This window comes from Diaporthe amygdali, assembly GCF_026229845.1.
Source record: "Diaporthe amygdali strain CAA958 chromosome Unknown NODE_13_length_1014660_cov_65_381101, whole genome shotgun sequence".
Lineage (NCBI taxonomy): Eukaryota > Fungi > Ascomycota > Sordariomycetes > Diaporthales > Diaporthaceae > Diaporthe > Diaporthe amygdali.
This window is the reverse complement of record NW_026517033.1, coordinates 762,923-775,830: the sequence shown is the minus strand read 5'-3', so window position 1 is coordinate 775,830 and position 12,908 is coordinate 762,923. Positions and strand designations below refer to the sequence as shown.

Genomic DNA, 12,908 nt, shown 5'->3' with positions numbered 1-12,908 from the left:
CGCACACGATCTAAACCCGAAAATCTTGCGGCAAAGCAATGGCGCAGCCTCAACCACACCTCCTCACAAAGGGCGAGTTGCGAAGAGTCGAAGACTGCGTAAATGAAAACGTCAAACTTGCAGACTGCTGGAAGAGCGAGAAAGTTGTCATTGTGGCGTGCGAGCCGACCGGGCCTGACCTTCCGGGCATGCCGCTAATCGACCTGGACATACTGTCGCCAGCGGGGAACCCCGTCTGGGGGTCAAAGACTGGCGAGCGGCACCCTACGCGGCAAATTTGCAAGAAGATCATCACCGTCCTGGAAAAGACAAAGGAAAACAAGAGGCTCCGGCCGAGGCCGTGGCATGGCATGTACGACTGTCGCGAAGAATTCTCGCTATACCACGATGACGCAGTTGCCAAAGTACGAGAGATATTCTCTGAGCTATACTCCCAATACGTGTCCATCTGCGTTGTCAGTCACGATCTGCGCGACTCACTCAATTCGATTGAGAAGTTTGGCATCGAGCTGCCCGACAGCACTGTGTTCGTCGACCTCATCAAGGTCTTGGAACACCAGAGCCGCCAGTCCGAGAAGGGGACGCCAGAGGAACTGAAAAAGTATACCGACGACAACGTGGCGATTCGGAACGGGCGGTATGACCGACGGCCCTGGCCACTGACAGGACAATTTGGCATGCCCAACATGGCTCTGCTGGAAGTGCTTGGCCCAGCTGCTGAGTCCCATCGGCGAGATAAAACCGAGAAAAGAGACGCCGCAATGAAGAGGATTGCACGGAGAATGGCAGTAGAGGATATTCCGGTCAGGAACAAAGGCCGTTCTTGAACTGCAGACTGCCTTGTCAAACATTACTATTTTGGTGTCTAGGTATTAGAAGACCTTGAAACCGCCCTCCAGCTGCGTTTGCCAAAGGCCTTCAGGATCATACTCCTTCGCAACATTCTGCAGCATCTCCTTCGTCTCGGCCCCATATCCGCCGATGACATCCTGCCAGTCTGCCGCATAGTTCATATAAAACCATTCAGTCTCCAATCCCTCGTCCCGGATCATACCTTCAAACTCAGCAATCATCTTCTTGGCTGCGTCCTCGAGCCCATTTGTGGCACGCTCATCCTGCCAGCTCAGGCACAGCTGGAAGACTACGACGTCTTTCCAGGGATGACCAGCGTTCGATGAAGGTACTGGAGGCCAGCCGAGGCCATTGGGAAGTGCGGATGAGTTGGTGGACTCGCATGGACGCGGCATGCCTGACTGAATGTACAGCTCCGAAAAGGGATGATCCGTTCCGATGGAATTGGCCTCGGTCACGGCAGGTATGTTGGTGAGCCAATGATCGTAGATGCGGTGTAGGATTGTGGGCGAAATGTGGAAGGACAGCGTCGTCCAGATTGTACTGTTCTAATGTCAGATCATTCTGCTATCTAGTAACGATGCGCACTTGAGATGATGATGAATGTCTATGAATACTCACCGGTAGAGGCCACCTGACTTAAACCCGTCATTCGCCGCTTTGGAGTGTGCAGATGGCAGTGCCACCTGTGTAAGGTCCAAAGAGTGAGGTCCGATATTAGTGATGCGGCCCAGAGCTCCCGGAGCTTCGTCGGCTCTGCTGTACCACATCGATGACCCAGGAATGAGCTTGCCGTTGGTGCCATTGTACTGGTACGAAATCCATCCGGCTGCGTATGGATCGTAGTTCTCGGGTTTCTTAAACTCGCTGAAAGCCGTGATGAGAGACTTGTCCTGTTCAGCTTCATAGTTGATGAGACCTCCCCAAACCGGACGGGCTGGGAAAGCCTGCAGGTCGAAGCGTGTGATGATTCCAAAATTAGACTGGCCACCCTTGACAGCAGCGAGCAGGTCAGCATGAGAAGTGGAGTTTGCGTTGATAATTGATGAGTCGGCTAGGACGATTTCAACGTTGAGAATTGAATCAGCTGCCCATCCTCGCTCGGGACCGGAGAACGAGATAGCCCCTGCTTCTGTCAGTGACGCTGTCAACAGAGTACTAATATGTGAACGTACCTCCGGTAGTGAAACCTGCCACTCCTACTCCCCCAAGCCTTGGTCCCAATGCAGACATGCCGTACAGTTCCAATTGTTCGTACAGCTGCTGGCCCGTGGTCCCTGCGCCAACCTGGGCAACATCTCCCTCCAACTCGACCTTGTTCATCCTTTCAAGGCTAATTGTGACACCGTTTTGAATGTTGTTGAAGCCCACGTTAATGCTGTGTCCTCCTCCCCTCAAGGCGAACTTGGCCCCGTCCTCGCGAAGGACGGTAACAGCAGCTGCGACATCCGTGGCTGTGATTGGCTGAACGACGCAGTTGGGATGGAGCTGGGTTTGTCGCCATGGGTACGAGGCGATGGATGCATTGTAAGTGTTGCTGTCCGGAAAGAATACTAGCTCTGGAAGCTTTTCGGCTAAGGCACTACAAGTTGAGGCAGTGGATGTGTACTCGGCGGTCACTCCAGACAACAAGAGCGCCAGCACGGGCACAAAAGACAAATACAACATGATGGGAATGTATTTTGATGAACGTTTCAGGACTTAGTTTAGAGTGAGACAGCTTTAGCTACATAATTTATGCGACGGTCGCTTCAATATTTATACAGAAGATGTCTGCCTGCGATCTGTCTAAGCCTCGTCGCCACTTCTGGGGTCACCGAGAGGTTTGCGAAGCGAGGCTAGGCGCCACGGCATAAGCTTACATTCACACAAAGAAAATAAGTTAGTACGGCGTCAAGCGAAGGCTGAGAAACGCCATGGATCAAGTATCTAACGCACTTGAGCAATAGCTCATCAGCATAACGAAAAATACATGGGCAAAAGTTAGTCAAGTGAGACAAAGACCTATTGAAGAGCCTTGGCGATAATCGTGTTATGCACTTGACCGGGGAGGAGAGCCTGCTATTGGTAAAAGTACGTTGCTCAAAGTAAATGATCATTAAAAATCAGACGAAAGGATTGTGTTAATTCATTTGGACTTAATCCTTCCGTCTTACCTGAATACGAGCCTTTCCACTCCTAATTATTGTTGCCCTGTTAGATATTACGTTATAGCGGTTCAGATTCTAAACGTGTCAGTTGGGCTGGCATTACTGAGGTTATGAGATGCACTGTTTACAGATATGGGTGCACGATGACTGCTTGCACATCTATCCGCTTGTAGGAAACCAACTGTTATACCTTATCATCTTTATCGACTTTACCCCGCACGTGCAGGGCTCACGTCATCTATACACATCGTATCCAGTCCCCGTCTGACTTCACCGACCGATTAAATATCACCAAGAACATGCTCAACAAGCGGCAAACCCCTTGATTCTACCGATAATGAGCTACCAGCCTCACTGACCAACATGGAAAACTGGCATGAAGTAAGCTGCCGAAGAGCAGATGTAATAGTCATTGACGCGATGCCCACTTGCTTGAGCTGTGGGTCCTTTTACAGCCGCGATGAGACGTACAACTTCGGCGAACTTCACAAAGGCCAGTCACAAAGTGAAGAGACTTCCGCCAACTTAAATCTAGACTGGCCACCTACAATTGAGTTTTCTCGTCCTGATGAGGTTGAAGACGCCAGTATAAGAGGCACCTTGAAGCAACTGGGGAGAATCCTGGAGGAACAACAGCAGCGGCAACAACGTTTTAATCAGAGCCGAGAGAACAATAGTGAGACAAGCCCTAGACCTTCTGGCACTGGCAGCCATGGTGATCTGCTAGAGAAGCTTAATCTCGGGACAAGTTACGATCACAAAGGCGCCGAACAAGGCCAGAAGGAACATCCAAGTAAAACAACAAACGACACGAAGTCCGTGATTTACGACCCGCTCACAGGCGTTGACGAAATACGCTTGCTGTATCTATCGCCCTCAAAGCTCACACATGATGAGGTTCTTCATGGCACTTTAGTGACTACGAGCCTATCTACGCGCCCAATTTACACGGCACTCTCTTATACCTGGGCCAACGCAGATGGCAGCCGCAGTCTGAGTGAAGAAATATTTCTGGGCAACTTATGGACACCCCTTCCCATTACCTCGAATTGCGCAGCAGCTTTACGGCGAATCCGCTCTGTGCATGAGATAAAGATACTATGGGTCGACTCCGTGTGTATGGATCAGCTCAGCACAAGCGAGAAATCACATCAGGTTGGGTTGATGCGTGATAGTAAGCAGCCTCCGGATGTAATTTTAAACCTTTCAAGAAAGAGATATCTGCTATCCGTGGTTTCCTTCTTATTACTTTCCTCAGAACATTTTGTCAGGATATAGATTCAGAGACACCATGGACATATGATGGGCGAATTATTTTCCCCCTTGTTTTAAAAGCTTCTGCTTTGGCGCTTTAGTCGCTGACTCCAGATACCATAGTCTACTCCCGGGCATCGTCGGTCACAGTATTTCTCGGTGACGATGAGGAGACCCCAGATGCCCGTCTCTTGAAAAAGACGAGCGAGAACGTGTTCTACAGCGGCACCCAAGGGGATGTCACCTGGGACGCTTGGAGAGATGAAATGGCTGTTCGTGCTCTTTTCGATCGGCCATACTGGTCTCGCGTATGGGTTGTCCAGGAAATTCTATTGTCAAAAGAGGCAGAAGTCGTCCTGGGAAACTCCTCCATACCCCTTCAATCTCTGCTCAAGGCCCGCTTAGTTGAACCCAACAAATCCAACAGAGCATTCAATATCCCGTCATGGCTCCGGTTGCGAAAGATCCTCCCCATAGAAGACTTCCACGGTTTCTCAACCCTTCTCAATGAGACCTCGAGCTGCCTTGCAGCGGACTCCAAAGACAAAGTCTTTGCGCTACTGGGCCTGGTGCAGGGTGCTCATTTGGAAGGGTTAGCCGCCGACTACTCAAAGTCCGCAGCTGAAATAAATATCGGCATAGCAGCCTATTTTCTAACTCGACATGGGCAAGGCAATATATTGAAACAGGCAGCTTACGAGGATAAATGGGAATATTCCGGTCCGGTGCCAGGCTCACCCTCGTGGGTGCCTTCGTGGACCAGTTCCAATAGACCTAATTTCGCGGATGATATCGACAGACAGTTTCGTGAGGATCAAAAGCGTGACACTTTCTCTACAGACAGGGATGAGACGCTTAGATACTACGACACAATCAGACCGAGGAGTGCAAGCCATACGTCCTTGAACTACAGCAGACGCAAAGGGTTCTCATTTCGAGTGCTGCAGGGAACCGGAGCTCTACTGGTGGAAGCATACCCCGTGCTCCGGTATGACCGAGGATTAGGAGCTCTCAAATTCTGCCACATTCGATCTAACTCCGTCATTCTCACTCCATCTACATCCGCTGTGAAATGGGCCATTTACGCTGCGCGTGACGGGTCCGACCCGTCCCATTCCTTCGCCTTACAGGATGACTGGATTGTGGAGGTACCAAATTGTGACGACTTTCTCCTCCTGAGACCAATAGATGCACTTCCCGGAGTGTACCGCATAGTGGCGGTGTGCGGCCTCGCTATCGCTGTGGCATGGAATGATGGTGAGGGATTCCAGTCGCAAAGAGCATCTCCTCATGCGCCTAGCTACAGAGGTGATGAGCTCGTCTCCCGTCTAGTTACTTTCGATCAGCAAGAGTTTCTCTTCCTGGATTCCTGGGCGCATTCGAGGTTCACAAATGTTTCGCACAGCCCTTCCTCAGATACGGTGGGCACTGAAACGATAGTTGTGTCCTCTCCATTGTTAGCAGTAGATAGGAGACGATACGCGCAGTGGGTCGACCACATAAGCCACTACCCAGAGGCGGAAATGGACTCTGCTGGCTTGGAACACACTCTCAAGAAGGTTTCAATTTATCTCGATCGATGGCAGGACTTGGCCCTTTGGAACAGAATGATTTCAGAATTGGAAGCAGTCTCCTGGCCCGAGGCATTTCGGGCTCTAGCTGAGATCAGGATGGAGATTTGGCCGGACCAATCTCTGCCAGAGACACAGCCCTCTGATCCCAGGCAAGCTGAAGGCACTAGCGATGGTTCACTTCCGCCTGTGGAGAATTTTGAGGTCATTGTCGGTAAAGTGAGGTATTTGCTTTCTTTACTGACTAATTGTGGTATTTCTTTGCGGCAAGTTGGCACGATGAATGCCCTTGGACTATTGCTCGATACTGATGCATCTTCCATACTCGGGGTTCTCAGGGCGAATGAAGTCGATATTGAGAGTGGTTTAAGAGAGCTTGAGTCTCATCTTGAGTACATGCGGGATTCACTTCCTATGTGCAACTTGATGAGGGAGAAGTTTATCCAGCGCCAGTTTCTGAGACAACTATATATGAGAAGGGAGCATCGCGATTTTCTCATATGCTGAAAATTTCGCGTCTCTAGTCTTGTTTTTAGTGTTGCTCGATAATAATTTAGTAGACAGATAGGCATTCAAGGCCTGCCTGGCGCACATATTTATTCGGCTTCCCAGAATATCGGTAAAAAGTTCGTAAATGTGCAAGTGATGACGAAGCATTTGATGATCCAGAGAACAACTGACTCACTATTCATCTATGCGTTACGGCTTACGACATTAATTAGGAGGTAGAACCTTGAGAAACTTGGTAGCTCTTCGCGTGAAATGCATTATTTGTGGGTGAAAATCAACTTTATGGTGTTTTGTGAGCCAACTGACGGGTCTGGTTAGTGCTCTGGCTTTGGCATGCTATTGTAAGAACTTGTGCAGCCAGACCACCGTCGTCAAGTCTCAATCAGTCGCCGTCTGGCTCATAAAGAGACGCAAAGTGCGTTATTTGCAAAGGAGTCTAGCACGTCAGTCGCCTCGTAAATGGCGCCAAGGTGAAAGTGGTTCGCATATTTTGCTGTGCCCCCACTGGTCGGCCGGGTCGGAGCTGCCGCACGAAACTTTATAATACGCGTCGTTGGAGCCGCATAGTAGTAATACAAGATGGCCAAGATCACTAATAGAGAACCACTCCTTCCAGAGACCGGAAGAAGTCATTCGGGACTCATCCTACGATACAAGTCGAGATCATCCTGTGCACTGTAAATACACCAACAGCGTCACTTGAGTTGTCAACAGAATGGCCGGCGACCCATTCCGTATCGCTATCATCGGTGCCGGCATCGCAGGCCTGGCAGCTGCACTCTCGGTCCGCAGGCTGCTCCCTAATCAACTCATCCAAATCACCATTTATGAAAAAGCCACCGAGCTCCGTGAGATCGGCGCCAGTATTGGTCTCAACCCGAGCGGACTGCGCATCCTAGATAAACTCGGCGTAGATGCAGCACTTGATGGGTCTATCTCGTTCCGGCAGCGAGGTCAATGGCCCATGATCTACCGGCATTGGTCGACAAATGAAGAGCTGGGGCACGATGAGGTGAGAAGCGAGGTCAAGGAGAGGCACCTCATGGGCCGATTCCACAGGGCACATCTGCAAGCGGCTTTGGTGCAGGCTGTAAAGGAGGCCGGCGGTGTCGAGATTAGATTAGGGGTTAGGATCGCCGAAGTTACGATCGAGAGAGAAGGGACTCCCGCTGTCATCATCTTTGAGAAAGGTGATAAGATCGAGGCCGACTTGGTCCTCGGGGCAGATGGGATACATTCGAAAGTGAGGCAAGCCTTTGCGTCCCAGCACGAGCTGAAGTGGACTGGTCAGGTTGCGTTTCGATCGGCATTTGATGTGTCCTTGGTCGACCATATCGATGGTTTACCTGATGATGCCGTCTTCTGGGTTGGCCATGAGAGGACTCTGTTCGCTTCGAGGCTAGGTACGGAACCTTCCTCTTTCTCTCTCTCTTTCTACGCGACGGTGATAAAGGTTGTTCAATGCTGAATGTTCATATCCAGGAAAGAACCAGTATACTGTAGTTGGCAGTTACATTGCCGACCCTGAAGATCCAAGTAGTCCGTACCGCAACGCTAAATGGAGTGGTCCAGGTGACGTGGAGTTTCTCAGGAGCCTATACAGAGTAATTCTAAATGCTCCCAAATTCTCGACTCAGCTGCTGACTCTCAAAGCAGGGATGGAACCCTGTAGTGGAATCCATAGTCAACGCTGTGCCGTACACAAAGACATACCCCAACCACGCCGGCACAGCTCTTTCCAGCCTCGTCTTCGAGGGCCGGGTCGCCCTGCTTGGTGACGCTGGACATACTCATGGCGGAGCCTTCGCAGCAGGAGGATCGCTGGCTATCAACGACGCATACGCCTTGACACTTGCACTAGCTCATGTGTGGCCACAGGAAGGCAAGCCTACTCAAGAGCTTCTAGGAAAGGCTCTAACACTCTACGACGAGACGCGCCGGCCGCTTGTGACGCGTGTCTTAGATCTAGTCCATGGCGCCGCGCAGAAAAAAAGATGGACCGGGGTCAATGGAAAGGATGGGGAAAAGAAAGAGACTGATGCGGAAATGAGAAGCCGTATCGCAAATAGGCCAGATATGACCTGGTTAACAGAGCATGATGTAGAAGCGGAGTTCCTGAGGGTGGTCTCACACGAGAAGAATGGCATCTACACAACTGCGTAATGTAATAGACGAAACATTCCACTGGAAAAATGGCGGACGGATCAAGACATATTATTTCTTATATTTTGAATTTGTATTTCGATCAACCGGTAGGTGACGAGGTCACCACCAGGACAGAGTCGGCGATGACTACGTAAAAATATTTTGAATGTGTCCTGAGCCCTGGGAGCCAGTCCGAGACATCTGAAACAATCGTAGTACCACACCTATTTTACCGCCTACCTTCTACGTACATAAATCCTCTTAAACTCTGGGTTGTGGTCGTGGCTTTTTCAGTAGTCTGAGAGGTTTGGCAGATGTAGTTGGGTAAGTGCCCCCAGAGTTGCACGAAATGCCTCCATCACCATGATCATAGCCGGACTCACAAGCTTCTACGAGCTCGATGGAATCACTGCTCGAACATAAGAATATGCTCCTCATCGCGACGTCCATGTACTCGTCACCTCCAAGATCCAGGCCGTTGCTCACCGCAAATTCCAGAGCGTCGACCATCAGGAGATCGTAATCGTTATTAAGGTCGTGAAGTTCCTGACCTCCATACTTTTGGTTGTTAGTACAGCGTTGTCCGTCATGGGGATCCTTGGTCTGGCTCACTGTAACACTGGTAGTTAAGACTGAAGACTTCGTGAATTCTGTGGTCACATAAGACACTTCGGTCACAGTGTGTACAGCGGTCTGCGTCGCTGGGGGTACGGTCTTGGTTGTTGTCGTACTTGGAACTGTTGCGATCTTCGTGGTAGTGATGGTGACGGGTGTGGATGCTGTATCATTCCCTGGTGTCTGAGATGTGTCATTCTGTGGGGTCTGTAGTGAGTGTTCACATTTGCTCAAGAGCGCCCCCAAGGTTGCGGTTGAAGCAGCGAGGATGAACGCCAAAATAGCGAGGATAATGATGGTCATCCACTTTCTTCTACCTTCTGTCTGCATGGCTTGATACACAGGCCACTCGGTCTGCTGCGTTCGATTGAGGTTTCTCAAAGGTATTTCCTCAAAGTTTTGACGGTTTGGAAGACTGTACACTGAACTCATGTTGTCTGTTGATAGAAATAAGCTGATAAGTGTGAAGATGGAAAGCTTTCGAAAACCATCGCGGCGCATTTGGAGACGTTTAAATAGCATGGAAACATAACGCGAGACGAGAGCAGTGGTTAAGTGACTGGAGCAGGTAGCCTGTCACAATCTTTGTGAATCGTCTGAGTTCGACTCTCCCCGCTGACAAGTCACTCGTTTGGTGCTCCCAAAATGCATGCACATTGAATCCTCAGGCTGGCAGGTAAGTAGGAGCTACCTGGTTGCCATTGGGATATAGAGAATGTCAAGGTGCACCCTGACGAGTAAAGCCTCCCAAGTCCATCAACCTATCCTTCATAAAGCCTGATGTTCTCTTTAAAAGTCTCCCAGCTTCAATCCTGCACCACATCAGTGAGGAATTAGTGAACGTTATCACCAGACTCTATGACTTGCTAGCAGTCCTTGCTCCCAGCATACCCTACTGCTCATGATGATGCAATTCATGATGAAGGAAACAGGAGAACCACAATTCGACAACATTTCCGATCTAATCTCATGACTCTGGCCTTGTTATTGGCAAGTTGGCAAGTGAGCAAGTCACTTTGCCAAGTCAGATAATTGGCGTCCGGAAAGTCAGATGATGATCCAAGCAGTGTGGAGATGAATTTAGAGCTGTGGACGAGGCTGCTCGAGAAGCTCCTAAAGACTGCTGCGAAAAAGAAAAAAAAATATTTCCTTTTCAGACATTAAAGAGCTTGAATACGCTTCGCTATCAAATGGTTGGTCTCGGTGTCAGGGATATGAGCTCGGATCCGGGAGAATCGGTGTATTCAGCAGTCTGCAACTGATGCCCAGTGAAATCGACGGAATGCAAATAAAATGATGACTCGACTTCGGGAATGTTGAGAGGTGCTACGCTGTGCACTTAAAGCGTCAACAATATTGGAATTCAAGGCCTTTGATCGGTTGTGAAAGCCCTACCCCGAGTGAATATCCCTTTCCGTACCTTTCTGTCCCAACCTAGCAGCTTGTGGAAACCATACCGCGTCATTTGTTGTACTGGTGATATGTCCGGCCAGTGAGGCGACTCGATTGGAGCCACAGATTCAAATGTATGTCTCGTTCTACTGATTGTTAGAGTTGGCAGCTCGGCCAATTTGAGCCATGCAACTTTAGAGCTGACGTTGTCCAAAACTTGTCCCGCGGTGGACTTAGAACTATAGATGATTAGACCCAATCCTGGTCACCATATTTATCCAAATACCCGTGCACCGAACCAAGTGCGGGTATATCGGGGCCGGCTGTCTTCTCCAATCGTCAGTAGCTTCATGTTGTGCTTGGATAAACGACCTCCCTTGTATGGGGCATAAGTGGTAGATCAAGGCGCTAGAAACCCACACCACCTGCAGTCTTAGACACCGTAGCATTATAAAGCATTATATGAGTAATGACCGTTGCTACTTCAGGATGTCCGCGTGATCCGGGTCTTCCACTATTCCAGCAAGGATTTCACGAGCGTTCAATGATAGCCGGCCAGCGTCACTGTGAATACAATTATAACATTTAAAGCAAAACCAAGCTTTTCAGCTGGCGATAAATTTGGAAGCTCAGTTCAGGGGTGCTACCTCAAGTCAATACTCAAGCCGGGAAGAAGCTAAGGCGGTCAACCCCGGAAAGCTTGAAACATGGACCCTCTTTTTCACACTGACAGCATCCTCAGCCGTTGTGTTGCCCATCTGCCCACCCCAAACTTCACTCCGTCCCACGCTTTTAGACTCCTCGATGCCCCGTCCCGGATCATACCGGTTCATGCAAGTGATGAAATTCCACTGAAAGGCTCGACTACAATGACTTGAACTGGCATGCATACCTACAATGATGTTTGGCATTGGCTTGGAGCAATTCGGTATGGTCCGAGGCGGGCCGAATGGGAAACATGATGGAACTCAAAATACGGTGCTCGTGGAGCAGTGATCGGCAAAATACCACCTTGAACCTTATTGAACCACATGATTCGAAGCCGACTGCCGTTGCGGCTTAGAGAAGCTCGTTTAAACACGACACCTCGCGCCTACCACCATGCTGGTCCAGCTCCAGGTGGGCACCATGGGGTCACTTTTGTCCTCCAATGGCGCGCGCGGGCTACCCCTTTCGTCTTGACGATCCCTGCCTCCGTAGGTTCATGTAAATGAAACTTTGTTTCCAGTACTTCTGGTCCACGCCCACAGGCACTGATAAATATGTGAGCAAGCTCGTCGAATTACAATATTCGGCGCCTGGCAGTTCATCGCATCTCTTGGGGCATTCTTAATCTTGGACAGCGCGGAGAATCCCTGCATTGTCTCGCCTCGCCAGATCTTATAACATTCCACTAAAGTGAGAGTCTTCTTCTAAGGCGGCTTCTCCAAGCATCCACCATGATGATCTCTAGCCTCTTCGTCGCCTTCCTGGCCGGCCTCACTGCTGCCTCGCCCTCCAGCCCACTCCACGAGCGTGAGCTGAAGAAACGAGCGACCACCCTCATCCCAGACACCAGCTTCAGCTCCACCGAGACTTTTGAGTCCTATTTCAACTACAACTACCCATGGGGCGACACACACAACGGTGCCGCACTGATGTCCAAGGCACAAGTCAGCATTATTCACAACGCCTACCTGCAGCTCAAGTCGGACTACACTGGGCCACAATCGGGCAACAGCAAGCTGTCTTACAACAGTGGAACAGTATATGCGAAGCAGAAGTTCACGGTTCAGAAAGGCGGCGGTCTCGACTTCAAGGCCAACTTCGTGGCACCCGTTGCTAAGGGTACCTGGCCTGCTTTCTGGCTCAATGGAGCCAATAGCTGGCCTCCAGAGATTGATCTGGCCGAGTGGAAAGGCACTGGCAAGATCAGCTTCAATACCTTGTAGGTCTAGGACTCCACATCGCTCCTGAGACACCTTCTCAGCCGTGACAAAAATCTCAGGTCGCTAATGCGCAGAAATATAGCAACACAAGCTCAGAGGTCAAGGCCGTGGATGTGACTTACCCCTCGCCCACGACCGCGTGGCGTACGATTCTCGCAGAGCTGCGCGCTGAGTCTGATGGGACGACGGTGAAGATTAACTTCTACATGGATGGCACGCTCATCACGACGCAGTACGGGGCAAAGATGGTTGGAGCGCCGTTCAACCTGATCATTGACTACCAAATGCTTGGATCCAGCGGCTCTCCCGGACCCACGACCACTACTTACTTCGACGTCCAGTATCTGAGTGTCACGAGTTACAACCCTTGAGATATTTCGAAGGCTCATAAAGTACTTGGCATTTCTCTTTCATGTATATATATGCGTACACGCTATTATGGTACATTTGACGATTCGACCTCAGGTCCCCCGCACTGCCTAGCTAGTCTA

The 12,908-nt window shown here is 50.2% G+C and overlaps 5 protein-coding genes across 5 annotated transcripts; 3 read left to right on the top strand and 2 right to left on the bottom strand.

Annotated features, from left to right (window-relative positions):
* Nucleotides 1-38: 38 nt before the first annotated feature.
* On the top strand, nt 39-827 carry J7T55_003879 (uncharacterized protein; the record flags this gene model as incomplete). Its single annotated transcript, XM_053143231.1, has 1 exon — nt 39-827. One exon carries the CDS (start codon nt 39-41, stop codon nt 825-827), a length of 789 nt encoding a protein of 262 aa, XP_052994122.1.
* Nucleotides 828-872: 45 nt separating this feature from the next.
* On the bottom strand, nt 873-2,520 carry J7T55_003878 (FAD-binding domain-containing protein; the record flags this gene model as incomplete). The annotated part of the gene is made up of 3 exons (XM_053143230.1): nt 873-1,395; nt 1,474-1,978; nt 2,028-2,520. The coding sequence occupies 3 exons, from the start codon at nt 2,518-2,520 to the stop codon at nt 873-875; spliced, it is 1,521 nt and encodes a 506-aa protein (XP_052994121.1).
* A 1,646-nt stretch (nt 2,521-4,166) lies between these two features.
* On the top strand, nt 4,167-8,500 carry J7T55_003877 (uncharacterized protein; the record flags this gene model as incomplete). Its single annotated transcript, XM_053143229.1, has 6 exons — nt 4,167-4,176; nt 4,380-6,046; nt 6,656-6,678; nt 7,052-7,740; nt 7,820-7,941; nt 7,994-8,500. The coding sequence occupies 6 exons, from the start codon at nt 4,167-4,169 to the stop codon at nt 8,498-8,500; spliced, it is 3,018 nt and encodes a 1,005-aa protein (XP_052994120.1).
* An 82-nt stretch (nt 8,501-8,582) lies between these two features.
* On the bottom strand, nt 8,583-9,529 carry J7T55_003876 (uncharacterized protein; the record flags this gene model as incomplete). The annotated part of the gene is made up of 3 exons (XM_053143228.1): nt 8,583-8,629; nt 8,866-9,040; nt 9,095-9,529. The coding sequence occupies 3 exons, from the start codon at nt 9,527-9,529 to the stop codon at nt 8,583-8,585; spliced, it is 657 nt and encodes a 218-aa protein (XP_052994119.1).
* A 2,399-nt stretch (nt 9,530-11,928) lies between these two features.
* J7T55_003875 (glycoside hydrolase) lies at nt 11,929-12,788 on the top strand (the record flags this gene model as incomplete). Its single annotated transcript, XM_053143226.1, has 2 exons — nt 11,929-12,416; nt 12,500-12,788. 2 exons carry the CDS (start codon nt 11,929-11,931, stop codon nt 12,786-12,788), a joined length of 777 nt encoding a protein of 258 aa, XP_052994118.1.
* Between the last annotated feature and the right edge of the window lie 120 nt (nt 12,789-12,908).